The following is an 18109-nucleotide window of genomic DNA, read 5'->3' as shown; positions in this document are numbered from 1 at the left end:
TATTAACCGCATCATTATGTCTATGCCAAAACTAGCTGGATTGAGACATTAGCCTCCGTTGAAGCTAATGAGGAGCGAAACGTATTTTAAATGGATCGCATGTTTGCCATTAGCCGCCACCCCCCACTACCAGCACCACCACCCGCCTCCAACAGCTTCATATACACAGCGGCTGCTGGGAGAAGCCCATTAAGAGGAGACACACACACACACACACATATATACGTATAAATGTATATATATATATATATATATATATATATATATATATATATATAAACACTACCAGTCAAGAGTTTGGATGCACCTGTTTCTTCTTTACCTTTACTACTTTCTACACTGTGGATCCATACTGAAGACATCAAATATATGAGCAAGATATGTGGATTAATGTGGCAAAAGAAAAAAAAAAGTCAAATAGCTAAATATGTAATGACATATGTTTTATACGAAGGGTGGCTATTCTAGATAATCTAAAATCTAAAACTTGTTTGAGTTATTTCACACTTTTTTGTGTGAAATAACTCAAACTCCACAACATGTGTTCATTCATAGTTTTGATGCCTTGAGTGACAACCTACACTGTAAATCGTCATGACGATGAAAGAAAGAAAAACCATTAAATCAAAAGTATGTGTCCAAACTTTTGACTGGTGGTGCGTTTCCTTTGAAGTGGTTTCCCTGACCGGTGCCTTTTCACCTTCTCCCAAGGCAAACAGTGCTTTTCACCACAGAGCATCCGAGTTAAAAAAAAAAAAAAAAAAAAAAAAGGAAACCGTGCCGCCGTCTTCGGGCCGTGATTTCATCAGCAACGGTAAAATCCACGGTGAAATTTCGAAGCATTCACTTTGAATTGCTTCCATTCCAGGAAGTCAACAAGCCTCGAGGCACTGACGTCCATTTTCTCCCCCGCTTGCATGAAATAATTCTTTCTTTTTTTTTTTTCCCCCTTCACTGCACAGCAGGGGGCTGGTTGATCAGCAGAGTTCAACCTCAGTCTGATGAACGACAGTGGATGTGCGTGTGGTGACGGGGAGAGGATCGCGGGTCCCACCTGCCAGTGGACGATGATGCTCCAGATGAGCCCGAGGATGAGTTTGTGATTTCCATCAACGATGTCCGCCGCTCCGATGTTCACCAGTTCCACCTGGAGGAGAGAAAAACGGAGGGATCTTCAAGACGACGAGTTCAACCATAGATCCTGCAACCGGTTTCCGTCATGAGAATGTGATGAGTGTTCCCCAGGAATGAATAAAGTCCCTCCTTTGCTTCTTTTGCTTGCTCAACCAAACTAAAGAGGTGCTGGGACAGTAATGGAAACCAGCCGTTTGTGATGTCACAAAGGGTGCAGATGTCTCAATGGCACCCCTGGGTCAGAAAACAGAGGGTGGCTAAATATGCTTCTCACTGGGGAACTTTTTCTCCTTGGAGTCTGTTCTCACGATGTCCAGGATAAAGAATAGATTGAACAATTAGAATAATATGGATTTTATTGATATTTTTTTTTCTTTTATTGATATATTTCACTTCAGAAAGAGCGAAAGTCTTGCCTTCAGTGTGACTCAAAGGGCCATTTTACCTTGACGTAGAACAATGGTCCTCAACTGGTGGAGTACCCAAACATTTTGTTCCAAAAAAATAAAAATGCTAGGTTTCTAACATGTCCTGCAAATGAATTATTGAATTGAATTGTGTGTCCTGCAAAATAAACGCAAACCATTTTCTCTATAAATAAATATATTTTAAAATCCCTTGAATAAAAAAAAGAGGGAAACTGCCCACAAAGCCACGACCCAATCAAAACAGCTCTGCGATCCACTTTTGGGTCAGGACCCACCAGTTGAGAAACACTGACGTTGAAAATAGGTTTCCGGAAAAGTAACCGAGAAGCTGGTGGTTGCAGCCCCGACTCAAGGTACTGATCGAAAAAAAAAATGGAGCTTTCAACCGTTTGCTCGCACGAAAACAAAATTTCGAACTCCGCATCGTAAAAAATAACAAATAACCGACCGACTGACTGCGTAGTTTTCCGTGAAGTTGAGGGCTGTGCTTGGTCGTGCAGGCACTTTGTACTCACGTTGTTCTTCTGCAAGATCTGCAGGGCGCGGTTGACATTGTTGAGCGAGTGAACCCGCGTTATTCCCCTCTCCAACCTCACCTGCGCACACACACACACACGCACACACACACACACACACACACACACACGCACAAACGCACACATGTCAAACAGAGGACATCATAGAGAAATAAGGAGGCCGCTCTCGCCACCTCGAGTGGCTCCACGCACACGACAAACACCCAAATTAGGCTAAGCGTGTACACGTTTTTGCGCGTGCGACGTTTCATTGCGACAGGCAGGCGGCATCAATCAAAGGACGGGGATGTTAAAGCCTCTCGGCGTGAGACACAAGTGCAGAGTGACAGTGGCGCTGGAGTGGCGGCGGCAGAGGCGAGATGAGAGAGGAGCGACGACAAAAGTAATAAAGGGAATGATTGAAGAGCGAGGTGAGGCTTGGACGGACGGGCGGGAAGGAGGAAGGAGGAAGGAGGAAGACCGCCCAACTTTTAAGACTGTGGGCTGTGTGCGAGAGTGAGTGAGCGAGCGAGCGCACTATCAAGTCAAAAGTTATTGAAAAGCTCAAATTAATGCCCCGCGGTTGTTTGTGCCTCCCTTCCGACAGAGTCGCTTGATCTGCTTGCGCCTCCCCGGACTTTTATCACCAGCTCGACAAAAAGAAGAGGAAAAGGGAAAACATTCCGAACTTGGTGTTTTTGGCCGATCGCACCTTGCTGACGGTCGGCATTCGCCCTCACTGGGGAAATGTGCATAATTACAGAAGCGTATACAATGCAAGGAGAATTTGAAAAAAAAATGATATAAATTAAAAATAATTGTGTGACGCCATGTTTTTTTGAGTGTTTGTGAAGATTGTGTATTTATTAAGATGGATGGTCTGGCAATAAATTGTGCCTATTTACCCCTTTACCTCTTCGCTGATATCCCAGATATCCCAGATATCGGTACTGATACCTGATACTGGAATCAGTGCATCCCATGATGCCGTTGAAAATTCCATCGCTTTAGGTTCCGGACATTGTCCCGGAGAGCGAACGCGAATTATGACAATGCCAACCAATCACAAAGTTCCACACTTTTTTTCTGATTTGTTTATATGTAGAGAGGACGGCGACAGCAGTCCCATGATGCAGCAGCAATCATCAAACTGATTGAATTGGAAAAAAAAGTTTGGTTGGTAGTGCACAAAGAGTCTATAACCAGGGGATAGAGGATAAGTTACACCCTCCTCCTTTCACGGAGCACGACATTAAGTCTCAGCCAGAACTATTTCTCCAGGACACAATACAATAAAAGCTGACCTTTAGAAACTAAAATGCCAATTTTTTTCCCCTTCCACGTACTGATGCTAACGATGGCCTCGCTCTTGCCAAAGAAAACCCATGAGAAACCTATGACCGTAAGTAATTTTCATTTTAATTAAGGTCATTGTGAACTGTTTGAAAGCATTATTTTAAATTAGCTGCAGTCTGGCAGGAAAGTTTTCTTATTTTTTATTTTTTTTTTAAATCTATTAAACTACACCTTTTTTTTTCCTGAATAATAAGACACTGAAGACTACCACTGGGTTGCCGTAACTGATTTTTTTTTTTTTTTTTTACAATAAACCATTGCCGTATTAATATATTGTTTTCAGTAGCTCCGGGCTACATCACCATTTTAAAGTTTACATCTAAAAAGAGGAGCAGTCGCCTCGGGGAAACACGAGTTAATTGCAACAATATTATCAGACAAGTAAAATACTTCCGGCTGCTCCAACTCATATTAACACTCGTCAAACAAGCAGTTACATGGACACTTGATGTCGCGGCGGCAGTTGCGCTGCTGTGTAATGTCGCCCAGTTGGATGACGGCTCTTCTTTGCCTCCCCTCAGCCAACGATTGGAGGGCGATTGGCCTAATTTGTGGAATAGTGAAATGAATCAAGCGTGCTCCCAATCAAGCGAAAGAGTAAATGTTGTATGCTGTAGCCGTGCGTATGTTTGGCTGGGAACATTAGCTTACCTTTTGTGGGAAGCAAATTTTAGTTAATAGTTAATAATAATCAATTGTTTCAGCTGCAGCAAATTATTACGACTTAAGAGCGAGTGATCTGGAGGCCTGGGAAAAACACCCGATGTGGGCGTCTGGAAGATCATGGTGGAAATTGGATGAATGAGTTTTTAAAGGTGCATGGGAATATCTGAAAGACAACAAAACTGCATGCATCCTGCGTGTTTCTGCGTGTGCGCGTGTGTGCGTTCTCACCTGCTCGTGCCCCACCAACCCCTCCAGCAGCTCCAGGAGACGTCGGCCATCACAAAGGTCTGAGAACAGATCCTCCACGGTGGGCTTTCTCGTCTGCGACGGGACAGAAATAGATCGCAACACATTGAAATCAGTTGTTTGCATTTTTTGACGCAGTGATCTAGCAGAAATACTGGGTGAATCAAGTGCACATTGCTCATTTACAGATTTAATTCTTGTTTGAGTTAATTTTTTTTTTCTTCTTAATTTGAAGATAAGGTTGAAGCCCCCCCAAAAAATTCCACGACTTCAGTTAATAATAATAATTACAGCACCAACAGCAAAAAAAAACGGGATATGTAATATAATGTGGCTGTTGCACTTTGTCCCAGAAAGGTCAAGGTTTCAGCCTCCACCCTGAAGTCTTATCGACCAAAGCCGTGACAGAGAGACATTTCTGAAAATAAACACAAACGGGGCCAACGTTAAATGTTAAGAGAGCAGTTAGCATCCAAAAGCCTGCTCTTTGTCAAGGTTGAAAAGTCCAGAGACGCGAGAAGGCAAATACTCCACCACCAAATATCTTCTCTGGGAACTTAACGACGGGAGCAACGCGCAAAGTCCGTCAAGCGTTTCCTCTACGTTCATTGGGCAGCGGTGGCCCGTCTGCAAAATGTCACGAATGACGTCACATCACCTCGGCTCCTTCCAATTGTCTTAATTGACCCGGCAAGAGCAAACGCAGCTGAGGACAAGTCGTATCCAGGTATCCAGCGTTGAGTAGTTACGGCAAAAATACAATGCAGTATGCTCATACTGATGAACAGCAAATGTGACACTATGTAGCTGAAAGGTCCAGTGTGCAAAATTTAACCTGACTCTTGACTTTTGTATTGATAAAAGCTTAACATACTGCCCATGAATACATTAATAAAAGTGTATAACCACAGTACAATACCAGTCATTTGGTTTTCCTACCCTTGGAACAGTCTCATATATATATAAGAATATACATAGTGGAAGGGTCTTGCTCCCAGTTAGCTGCCATCTTGCGCCACCATACTTCTAAGGAAGCCCGGTGTGGACAATCCAGGTCACCTGACAACACGTTTTGTGTTTTCGGGTGAGTGCCTCAAATAAACCAACAAAGAAAAAGGTGAACGAGGTATGCAGGTTTTTTTTGTGCGAAGGCCACCGTAGTTCACTGGCAAGCTCGGGAGACGGAGGGAGAGTGAAATGTAACCACTTGATGTCGCTGTCTCGTCTTTAAAATCTCTAAATACTGCACACTTAACCTTTAAGTCAATTGGCCCTGGTGCCACTGTAATGGACTGTGAAGTTGGCATTGGGGAAAACCCAAGCTTTTCCATGCTACACTTGATTTAGCGCAGTTAGCAGCACAGCGGCGTCATTTGAAAAGCCGAGTGAAGTGATGAGAAAAGTGATAAAGACAAATGGTGAGGGCGACGGAGGGGAGGAGGAGTTCGCGCCAACGGCAGGGGGCGGAAATCGCATCACGAACCGTCGTCCCGTTATTGCCCTCTTGTTCACACACTTCATCAATCACGGGCGAGATGGCCGATTCTGGCAATCCTGACGGCCGGCGTACAGAGTCTTCAAACAATTGGTTCTTCCTTCGCCAAGGGTTTAAGAGGGCGGGACTTTTTACAGGCGTAGTATTAGGGAAAGAGTGGCAGGCTCTGCGAGGGGCATTGGAGAGACGCACTTTGTGAAGAGCTATCCGGTCGGAGAAGGAGGTGAAGAAAAGAAACAATAATTTCCAGAAGAGCAGGAGACTTTGATGGACTTCTATCCTTCTTGATCGCTCAATGGCGGAGGAGAGTGAGAGTGAAACGATGAAGGATGGAGGTGGAATTCGAAGAGCTGAGCCCCATATAGAGAGAAAACCGAGGGCAACACTTCACTTGTCTGTCCTCAGAGGAAGCCCCACTTCCTGTCGGGCCTTTCCTTCCTTCCCTCCATCCGTTCCATCCACTCTTTTTCTTTCTTTTCCGTCTCGCTCATTTCTCTCCCACTGCCTATCTCTTTGTTTTCCCGTCTGTCTGCCCCTCAACCTCCGCCTCTTGGCACTGACCAGAGGCTCGCTTTTATTGAGTCATTCTCCACGCCAGGGTTGGGTGTGTGTGTGTGTGTGTGTGTGTGAAGGGAGTAGAGAGTAGATACATTACTCGAAGGGCTCAGGGAGCAAACGGTCTGTGGGTGTAGTTGCTAAGTAAGAAAGGAGGCTAATAAAAGGCAGCCAGGTGAAAAAGGTGCACATTTTAATATTTATGTCGTCGGGAAAAACGCCCGTGTTCCATCGCTCCTAAAATGACTCTTTCACACATTTGTAGCACTCAAAAGAGAGACGGAGAAACCGCTCTCTTGGTGGCGATCATGTTTCTGTAATTGTAGCTCTCGAAGGAAACACTTGAGGCTGAGAAAACCGTCCTGAGAATCATCAATGAGAGTGCAGGTACCTGTGAAGGGATAACCGGGTGGAGAGGAGGCTTCACCGAACTAATTGTCTTAAAAGGTTTTCTTGCTTACGAGCCGATTCTGGCGCTTCTATACGGACAGCAAGCGCGTTACACGCATGGCTGCACGATTGCAATTCAGGTATTGAAAAGACAAAGTCCTAAACAATCTTTTGAGCTTGAGGTGGCGACGGAGTCGAAATAAGAATGCCAGCGTCGGCGAATGACATTTCCAAGCGGCGAGGGGACGCAGAAATTGTTTTTTGGAGCGACAGGTCACAGCAGCAGGAGGTCAGGGTGGATGGCTCGCGACGAGATTAACACCAGCGGCTCAGGTCCAATTTTGAGCTTCGAGTCCACGGGATTCGATCCATGAAATTGAAAGTCGTCTCCTCCTAAATGAACCGCGTAAGCAGAATCATCACTATTTCCTGCAACATTTGGATTCGACGAGAGATCTGACAGGAAAACAAACCAAAAAAAATTAAAAAGACCTTTTCTTTACAACTTCCTCTTGTTTCTTACACACCGCATATTTATCGATCCGTGAAGAGACCTCATTTTCTATTCACTTTAAGTCTGACGGTGCTCGGCCCGAGCTTGGCTAGGTCATGTGCTGCCAGCTCATATGAAGGCTACATTTACCTCGGGAGAAACTCAGATGGAAAGCAATGACACTCGAAAGGTCCTCAATTTGCCCCACTGACATCCAAAAGTATGTTCAGAACCGGTAGTGGTATAATTTGGGCACTCAAATTCGCTCTTGAACGTCCCAGGGTTGAAGAATGGGATGAACCCAGAATCTCCACTTCCTCTTTTTGGCCAGGAGAGGGACAAAAAGATTGCAGTAAAACTGCAGTTCAAGGGCGCAAAATGGCATTGTGGCCACACAAAATGAATTGCCCACTAATATTAGCACTTTCGTGATGTATACTTGTGATGCACCCAATCTATAAAGAATTAACCTTCAATGGGACATTCCCCGAACAATTCAAATCCCGGAGAGTCGATACGGGACGTAACAAGATCATTTTTCTTTTGCGACTTTGACAAATGTTTCTGTTTTAGGGCAAGGTGGGAAAAGTTTGATGCTGCGGCGATGCTGTAACATCCCTAAACTTGAGGCAACAGACGGTCATTACCCAAGCTTTTCCCACACCACACAGAGAACCCAGAGGAATAGTTCTGATTGGGTCTAAATCGGGCCGAGTCTCATTGACCCAGGAAGACAACTGGGTGGATGAAGGAAAAGTGGAGCCCAAAATGAGAAAGAGCCTTTCCCTGAACAGGCCCTCTTTGTCTTTTCTGAATCAATCCCCCATACAGCTCGAGTCTTCCACAATGTTTTGTCCTCTACAATTTCCAGTGGAGGATCTCATAGCTCCAAACCCGCCTTTGGAAATATTTACTGCTGCACAGCTTTGTTAATTCACACCCTTAATTGATCCAAAGGCAGATTAATTTACATCTCGGCTCTTTGCCGTCTGTTGAGACCGCCGGCGGACTGAACTCCGCCAGAAATTAATATTTGAACAGCAACATAAAAATAAACTCATCTCTTATTTCTCCATGGCCACGGAGACGGTAATGTTTTTGGGGTTGGCATGAAGGGCAGCCCGGCGCTTTCAAGGGCGAGATTATAAGTGAGATATTTTTCAAGACAGGCTGAGACTCGTAATTGCATTGAAAGCACACAAAGGAGTTTTTTTTTTTTTTTTTTTTTTTTTACCTGGTATGTAGCGGGAGGCGGTATTGTGGGCAAGCATCTGGACTACGCCCACACACAGGAACGGTTTTTGTTTGGTTCAATCAAAAGAAAAATTCCTCTGAGGGGCCACCTTGGAGGGGGTCACACGTTCTTGAGTCTGTGGCAGCAAGTGAGCGCCACCTCTGTTGCTGTCGATTGGCTCCAACGAGGAGCCGACGCTTCTCAAAATGTCCAGTTGAGGAACAAAGAAAATCACGCAGCCGCTCACGCCCATCATAACAAACTACACATTGGCAACGTGTATTACTCACCCTCTCCAAAGTCCCCAGCCCGACAAACACACGCGCAGACGTACACATGCATCCAGAAATCTTTCAAGTTTCAGAAGAACTCCGAAAGAGAAAAATTTGCAGTTGCGTGGGAAGCGGCGGAAAACACACCGGCGACCTCTCATCCCGTCTTTCAACGACTAAATAACACAAGCCGAACGCCACTTAACGCCGACGGGGGCGCGAGACGGCGAAAAATAATCCGAGCCGAAGACACCTTCAGCTGTGAGAATAAATCAAAAGGCGGGCCCGCTTTCAAGATGTCAGTTTCTGTAATTGATTTTTTTCCCCCAACAGGTCCTCTCGGCTGATTTGGACTCGGGATGACGGATCTGAGGACGCCGGACAAAAAGGAGGAGACAACCTTGTGTTGCGAAACAAAGTCGACGGGGGCGGCGATCGTTAGCGCCCGCCTACCAGGCACCGCGGCCGACGGTCTGAACGAGGGGCTTTTGTTGTCACCGGGCAGATGGACGGGCGCGTGCCACGCCGACTTCCTTTTGTTGGGACGCTTTGGTCGCTAAATCCCTCCCAGCAACCAAAGTGCATCTTTTAATTAAACTGTCAACTGAGTGCCAACAGGGCCTGGATGAATAATATTTAAATGCGTATTCAGACATGGAGAACTTGTTGAATGTCAATTTGTTGACTCGCACTCATCGGAATGCAGGCAAACGGCTGATTTAATAGTGGATATGGTAACGGCTTATTAAATTCAATCGCTCTTTATACGCGATGATGCATCCAAGGATTAATAATGAGTTGGCAATGGGACACGTTGAGCACAGTAATAACCTTCCTTTGATTAATACCAACGCAACAAAAACGAACAACTTGGCAAACCTTGGCGGCGACGACACCAACAGTGGAATTTAAGACTCGGTGGCCTGTGTTGCTACTGGTAGTCCAGACGTGTCACTCCTTGGTTGCAAGCTTCCGTGCCCTCTGGCTGGTAAGATGAGACTCTTGCCAAAGCCAGTCAGGAGGGAAGTTGAGCTGAGTTTCAGCTTACAATTGACAGCGCCTGGTCTCCCCGGTCTTCTCTGCGGTTTCTAGACAAGTCGCGGGTCGTCGATTTCCGCTTTGGTCAAAACTTGACCTCACTCGTACTTCCCGCCTTTTTCTCCTTAAAATAAGCCGACTGCTAATGAGATCTAATGCAATTCTGAAAGATATTGGAGAGGTGGTGGCAAAACGGCGATCAGTATGACGTCTTCAACCACCAAAAAACCTTTAAGACTATGATAACAGGATTTGACACATGATAGACTTCATGTTCTCCCTGCTCAGCTTCTTCTCACAGTCCAAAGACATCAAGCTAACTGGCAAATTGTCCAGCGCTCTGTCTTTAACAAGAGAGGACAGAAAATGTATGCATTAATTGGTGAAATTTCTCCACTCGGGTTGCAATTTAATTTTAGAGAACCGTGTTCTAACTATAAAAACACACACACAAAAAAAAAACTTGTGAAACATGACAAAATTAAGATCCTTGAGAGATATAAACGGTGCCGAGATATAAACTGTGAGGATCTAGCGAGGCGAGCAGCGCCTCAGAACGCCATAAGCAATTTCCCAGACAGACGGCATGAAATGTATCTGCTTAATTCATATCTGGGAGCGCTTCTCTTTCTGCCAGCTGCGAGTGTGCAGGAATCACAAATGCTTAAGAGCCGAAGAGACGGAGAAAAGACAAACAAAAACAAAACAAAACAAAAAAAAAACCCCACACGCGTTCACAGCGATCCTCAAGTCAAGGATGAAGCGAAGTCGTTTCCATGACTCAGAGCGGCGTTTGTCTGCCGCACGTCCTTCCAGATCGCAATTCGGCGCATCCAGACGCCCATCGACTCCGTGAGCATGTTCTGCAGATAAAGTGACTTTTGACAGATTCCATGCACAACCATTTGTCATTCACTCTAAAAAAAACAAACAGGCAGAGAACCTACCCAGAGGTTCTCGTATGCTTTGCTCCCGTGTCTCATTTGGAGCCGATTTCAACACAAAGAAGGTGACTGGCGGTTAATGGTGCTTTGTGGCGGTTAAAACGGGTCCTTCCCATGTGATGATTACCTTCTCATTCGCGCGTCGCACAGGGGGTTGTCGACAGAACGAGCTACTTTCAGACGTAGTTGAATACCAGTTGGTTTGTACTGGAGCTGCAGCTATCGATTACTCATTGAATTAATGGATCTATTATTGTCATTGCTTTGAAAGGTGAAAAATAGTGAAAATGTGAAAAAAAAAAAAAAAAAACCCACATGTGAGCGTGACAGAACCATCTGAAACAAAAACAAGAAAAAGTGTAACAGTAAAAGGATGCAGAAGAAATTTCCATTCTGTTGTGATGGAACACTGTGAAACACAACAGCGGAACCCGTGTTGAGCGTTAGCAAACATTCCGAAAGCTCAAATTGAGAAGCAATTCCTACAAAACCTGTGTGTGAAAACTTCTGGGGCGTGGGGAAACAATCGTGCGCTCAACTGACCAACAAGAACGCCTCAAGGTGAAATACACAACAAGGTTATACTTACATTATCATATATATAGTTGCATAGTTTTTTTTTTTTTTCCATAATTAAACCAGCAGTGACAGGGGATCCTTGCCTAATGGACAACATCCAATGTCATCTAAACAGCCTCTGAGTGCATACGGGCAACAATACCAATAATTACTTCACTGCGCAGGATGGGCCGCCCCCTCATTAGGAGACGGTTAAAATAACGGATCTGTAATGAGGAAAACATTAATTGAATCACCCGAAGCAATGCCCACGAGGTCCGGGACTGCGCCGCGCACGTTTCCACCCCAGGCGCAGCAGCTTGACTTAATTGATTAATTGAATCTGGTGATACGCAGACATGATGAGTTTGGATCTCGTGTTAATGTTTTCGATCATCATTTGAAATGCAGATTCGCCCACTGGGGACGGGCACCAGGGCCGGCGCATAAGTGAAAAAGAGCATTGTTCATTGAGCACCTGGATTTACTGCAAGAGATAATCAGCCGGACATACTGTAGCCGCACGTGGGAACATAGGCGTAGCGGTGCCAACGGATCAAGGCCGATCCATGACCTGCGTGGATCACTCTCAGCAGTTCAATACAGACAGTGGTCGGCGGGAAAACGTGTTAAAAGCTCATTTACGTCCTGTGTAAAATACGGATACGGAGCCTTACTTTGCCCAGGCCCGTCTTAGAGGAGCATCATTACGATAAAAACCTTCGGCCTTCTTCTGCTTGTTGCCAATGACGTTCGGTCGAACCACCTCCACCGCTATCCTGGATCCAAATCCCTTCATCCAATCCGTGACTTAAAACCATGACACGATCGCAGCTGTGACATTTTATTTTTTCCATCCATTGTCATCCAGCCACTATCTGAAGAGTTTCGCCTTTGTTACGGAACAGTAAAATGACTGAGCTCAAGTCCAAAATCCCAACAACACCGCTGACATGACTTGCACTCAAAGCTCAACCCCCATTACATGCTGTTCAACTCCTATTAGCATTTAGATTTAAAACGTCCTGACGGATTCTCGTAAATCACAGAGGCCGGCCAGCGTGTTTTCCCTCCGCTGAGCGGTCTCTGTGGGCGTGGATCACCAGAGCGGATGATGATGATGATGATGATGATGATGATGATGATGATGATGATGATGATGATGATGATGGCGATGCAAACCCATGCACACAGAGAGGTCGAGTGGGCTCAGCTTGGCCGAGGGAAAGAACAAGCAAAACAGAAGAAGTTCAAAGCGGAGGGGGGGGGGTAAAGGAATCGTGACTTCAGTTCCGCGAGACTATAAAAAGAAACGTCAAATGAGCTGCAAGGGCATAAAATATGTGGCTACTGTTGGTTAATTTCACCCTGGTGGCTCGTGACTGTTGAGGCTAAGCTTCCCATGATGCTAATCAAACCCTCCAGTGCGCCGTCCACCCAAAACCCACCCACAGTATTGTGTCACAACACGTTTGAAGGAAGCAGATTCCTCCTCGACGCAGACGGTTAAATCTCCTCGAACACATTTTTTTTTTCAGCCCGAATGACTCTGTTGCCAAGCCCGAATGGGAAAAGGTTGTTATACACAGAGTGCAAAATTACGGTTGCCTTCCTTTTGTTTGAGTGCACATTTTGTGTGTGTGTGTGTGTGTGTGTGACTAAATTGAGGAGCTTTTCCTCAAGGGGCGAGAATTCATTTGATGAGTGAAGGAAAAGGGCTCCTTTTTAGAGGACGGGACAAACACATGCAATATTTTGTCTTCTCGTTGAAAGGTCCTCAGAATTTATTGAAGGTTGCGTCCCCCCCGCACTGGAGCACCCTCTTCTCCTCCGCCGCAGGGTCAGAGATTGAACGGCTTCAACCGCATTTCGAGCGCAGTTCGGCCGTACACAAAACCCGGCTGGATGGAATTTCAGAGCATTTCATTGGCAAAGTCTGGCTGAGGGGACAAAGGGAAAAATACAAATAAGTGAGGTATAAATCAATTTTATAACAAGGCCAGCAGAAGAAAAAAAAAAGAGAGAGACTCAAACATAACCCGTGTGAACAATATCTAGAGAGTTTGAAAAAGTTGAACGCCAATTAAGACTCAAAATTGTTCACACTGGGGATAGTTTTCCCAATAAAAGCCCTCAGGGGGTTGAAGTTGAGTCCTGCTGAAAAATAGTACAGAAGCAAAGTGGGGCAATTAAACAGCAAAGCAGCCTGCACAACACACATGTCAAATAAAAGCCGAAGATAATCGTGAATAACAATTCTTTTTGGGACCGAACTTGTACCTGAAATAGGTCTTTCGGAGCGAACAGCCTACGGAGGTGTATTTTTGTGCACATCATCACCACGACTCATAATGGGGAGTTTTAACAAAGAGGTTTTGGGACCTTTCAGTCTGCGGGTGCGTCGCCCCGCAATAGATGCAGAACGAGTAACCGTGCCGCTTTGCTTTCTTTTCACGGACAATGTGCTGAATTTAATAAAGTCGTCAGCTTAATGAACCCAACTACCGTTGGAGGGATTTCCATAAATTAAACTGACTCATGCCACTCATGCCACGGCAAGACGAGAAGAAGAGAAGAAGAAGGAGAAGAAGAAGAAGAAGAAGGAAGAGGAGGAGGAGGAGGAGAAGGAGGAGAAGGAAAAGAAGAAGAAGTTCACAAGCAAATCCGCAGACAGGTAAGTGACGGTTTAACGCTTCTAGTTTCAAAGGCAATATGACGGACGCCTTTAAAGAGAACTGCTCTGGGCGATGAGCAACGGCTGTCGATCCGAAATCTGTCTTGAAACACTCCAAACCTCTCCAACCTGGGGCTTGACGGTAACCTTTAAAAGTCTGCCTCTTCCTTGTGACTCAGAGTGGAGAGGAGAGACGGCAGTCGGCAGTCGGCCTCCTGCAGCTCCGCCAGCATTTCCGCTCTCATTTTGACGTGATCGGTCATCTCCAGATTTGTGTTCTCGCGTTGTAAATACGTAAAAGTTTTGACTTCACTTGACACGCACCGATGAAGAGCATATTGTGCAATGTAGCGCTAGTGCAATAATGATGTGCAATAGCGCAGGTATCTGCCAGCTAGCTAGGTAACATGCTCCCGGCCACTCCGTCACATTTTAATCAGGCATTAACGTTGCAGTGCACGTTTTATGGCGGACAAAATGTTGCCTTTGCCGAGTTCACCATCTGGTTGCAATTCACCAATAGAAAGCTTAGTAAAGGGTAGATGATGGAAAAAGTGGCGATTAAAGGACCATTGACACGGTGACGCCTCAGAATTTAGCATCAACGCTAAGGAGCGGCGATGCGGGAAAGCAAATAGCTAGTAAATTTGACATCTACGGCTCCTCCCGTTCATACCTCTCACCCCATTGGCTGCTGGGCGCAGAGGATCGTCCATGCAAGGACTCATTCAGGCACCCCATAAGATCAGCGGCCCTCGACCAGGGGGCTGATGGGAATTGAATCGCTGGCTGCCAGCGATTGGTGGATGTGTGAGGTGACAAGAGGTGGAAAAAGGAAAATAATTCAATGTGACGTGCGTTTAATCCTCGCCAGAACGCCTGACCCCTCGCCGAGCGGGGACCTTAATCGCACTCTGGCCCACCGTCTTCACGGCTGATCTCCTCTCTTGCAGTGGGGGCTGGTGCCCTTGACGGACAATGTCAAAATAAAAGATTGCAGATCAACATCCCTAAACTCCCTAAAAAGAGCCTTCTGGTAGGTGACTTGTCTAATGTTCGAGGTTTAACGGTCCAGTGTGAAAGATTTGGCTTGATTTATTATTTTTATATCGGTAAAACTTAACATACCGCCCATAAATACATGAGTAAAAGTGTATACTCACAGTACAACTAAATTCATTTGGTTTTCCTACCCTTAGAACAGTTCTCATATATATATATATATATATATATATATATATATATATATATATATATATATATATAAGAAGAATATATACATAGAGCAATAAGGGTCTTCCTCCCAGTTAGCCGACATTTTTTCAGGAAGCTCACCTGACAGTGCCGTAAATACGAAATACGCTGTCAGCTGGGCCTCCTTAAAAATTTCACACGCTTTACCTTTAAGCAGGATCACTGTTGATCACAATTGTTCAATGCTTAATAGTGTGTTACAAACCGACTGAGCTAACTTGGTCTTCCGCATGAATTTACTTGAAAAAGTCTTTTTGAAAAATTGACAAATGGCTGGCTGAACAGAAGGCGCCGCGGGCACCAGCAAGAAGCCGATCCGCAGTTTTTGACGGGGACCGTCTCAAAGCGCGACTGCGAGTCAGTTTGTCGAGTCGCATTTTCCAGTTTCCACTTCCCAGAGTCCCTGATCGCTGACATGAGATCGGGTTCCTGAGCGGCGAGCAGAGGGCGCTGGGCTCCCTGCCGGGCTGACAGGTCGCTATGTATTCCTGAAGTGGCTCTTTTCACGCTTCTGAGTAGCAGATCACTCGAAAATCATGCACAATGGCACAGCAGCCGCCGCCTCACATCTCTCGCAGGCGCTCTTCCTCGCACATTCCCCCCCGCTCGCTCTCACCGGGGCGCCGTCTCCTTCCGCGGTCGCACAACTTCCCTCACCTGCCTTGGCCCGAACCTTTTTTTTTAGTTTTCCGATCCTCGGCTCGTTGGCTCCTTTGGTGATGCGCTCACATGTCCTCAACCCCTGTCTCTATTTATTTTCCAGTTTTGTTTTGTTTTTTTGTTTTTTTGTTTTTTTCCTGTCATGCTTAGGGTGGATATGGACGGTCGGGAGAAGAGGAGGAATAAGCATGTTAAAGGCTAAAGCAGGAAGTGGGAGGCAGGGAAGGGAAACACAAGACCTGGGAAGAGAGATTAGGAAATAAGCGAGCAAAGAGGAAAGAGGGAAACAAAATGAGATGGAGTGCAGGCGCAAGGGGGGGGACGGAAAGCAATGGGATGAAAGAGAAGTTGAAGAAAAAAAGAGAGAGGAAAGACGGTAGAGAGGTAGACGGTAGAGAGACGACAAAACGAGAGCGAGCGAGTCAGGATTGGGGGAAAAAGACAGAGAGAAGGAAATGAAACAGAAGTGAGATGAAGACACAAAGGACTGAAAAGCAAAGCATTGTGAGGGGAAAGAAAAGAAAAGAAAAAAAACAAGAAGTTAAAGAAAAGGGGCGAAAAGGAAATGAATAGAAGAGGAAGTGCAAAGTTACGGGGGAAATGGAACATTCAAAGGAAGAAGATGGGCAGGCAAGTAAAGGAAAGCAGAGAAAAAGAAGAAAAGGGAAATTAAGAATGGAATGCAAGAAAAGTAAATGGGAGGAAGGCGACGCAAAGCAAAAAGCAACATAGAGGAGGTGGAAGCCACGTAAGGGATGGGAGGAGAGGAAGAGGAAGAGAACGAGGACGGCAGCACTTAAGTCTTGGTCACCGTGGCAACGGCACACCTCTGCACTCTGTAATCAACTTTGAAAATGGGAAAAGAAGTGATGTGTTGGCGCGCACACACAAACGAGCGCACGCGTCCATAAACACGGAAACTTAATTAGAATTCCATTCCAAACAGGGATACGGCCCCCACGGGCTGCTGGGATGAGGTGGTGGGGGGTCACTAACTGACTTACAGGACGGTAAAGTGCATCAGATAACAATTAAGCATCAACGCGTGCGTCTGTGTGTGTGTGTGTGTGTGCGCGTGCGTGCGTGCATGTGCTAAGCAAAGCAAAAGAGGCTTTCCAGAGATGTTTTTTTTTCTTTCTCCCCCGACAACACAGAAACAACCTTAAATGGGAGGTGGCGAAGGACTCGGCCCGTTTCAAAACACATACGTACACTTTGCCTCCTTGAAGCGTGAACGTTGAGAGGAAGCCAGATTGCATCTGTGAATACGAGCAGTTCCCTCTTCTTTTGTGTTGAGATTCAAAAGACGCCGGCGTCTCGGAGATCCAGGCAACGCGGTCCTCCAACTTTTCAAACGGCTACGCTTTTGTTCCCCAGACAAAAAAAAAAAGTTAAATCTGTATTTACCATCATCTGGTTTAATTCACTTTACTGAGTACTCGTGAGAAAAGTATTTGCTGAAGATCCACTCAAGGTTCACCGCGGGAAAGGAAGCAACTGTTCCTCGTTCTCCAAAACACGGAGAAATGATTTGAACGCGTGACAAAGCAAAAAGTCCAATAGTCAAGTTGTTTGGCACCATGGCGAGGACTTTCGTTGTTTTCCGCTGTCGACTGTCAAGCGAAGCTGATTTTGAGCGGCGAAGGAATTACATCACCAAACACATGGCGATGGGACGGGACGTCGGGAACAAGGGAAAAGCAAATAAAGCAGCCGGTTTATTCTCTAAATAATACAAACAAACTCGGCCTTATCGGCTTATCCCGTTTCATTGCGCCGCCAAAAGGAACAGCGGCGGCACGCACCGCTTTCCAACGAGATCACAATCTGCTGAAAACGCATCAGATTCCTCGTTACTCAACCGGGTCCTCAGTCGAGTGCCGAGTTACAAATAACACAATCCCGCGTGGCAAGAGCAAGCCACGGATCGGCAGTCCTCTGGGCCGAGAGCAGCGGTGCCTTTTCAGGTTGGTCTTTCTGTTTATGCGGTAGACATCGTGACGTGTCCATTGACTGCATTGCAAAGACGTAAAGATTGGGCGGAGTCATCGTGACATCATCCATCGGTTCGCAAACATCTGTTTTGAAGAGCAGTTATTGGTTTCATGTTCGCCACCGTCTTGAGGTTCCAATCTGGAACCAGGTGAGTCCATATTTGGATGTGTGGGTGGGGCCGCAGGAGAGCAATGATTGGATA

At 45.8% G+C, this 18109-nt stretch overlaps 1 protein-coding gene across 9 annotated transcripts in view; it reads right to left on the bottom strand.

Annotated features, from left to right (window-relative positions):
• Nucleotides 1-18109, bottom strand: part of dmd (dystrophin) — a 281446-nt gene that overhangs the window by 179460 nt on the left and 83877 nt on the right. For all 9 annotated transcript variants that reach the window (XM_076049405.1, XM_076049406.1, XM_076049401.1 and 6 more), the window contains exons 3-5: nucleotides 4328-4420; nucleotides 2078-2158; nucleotides 1055-1147 (exon numbers count right to left, since the gene is read on the bottom strand). In XM_076049405.1, the coding sequence (XP_075905520.1) occupies nucleotides 1055-1147; nucleotides 2078-2158; nucleotides 4328-4420 (267 nt within the window). The remainder of the gene's footprint in view (nucleotides 1-1054; nucleotides 1148-2077; nucleotides 2159-4327; nucleotides 4421-18109) is intronic.

The sequence above is a fragment of the Nelusetta ayraudi genome, unplaced genomic scaffold (genome assembly GCF_046127955.1).
Source record: "Nelusetta ayraudi isolate G7.1 ecotype Tasmania unplaced genomic scaffold, CSIRO-AGI_Nayr_v1 ptg000114l, whole genome shotgun sequence".
NCBI lineage: Eukaryota > Metazoa > Chordata > Actinopteri > Tetraodontiformes > Monacanthidae > Nelusetta > Nelusetta ayraudi.
The sequence above is the reverse complement of the archived record's forward strand: the minus strand, read 5'-3'. Positions and strand labels throughout refer to the sequence as shown.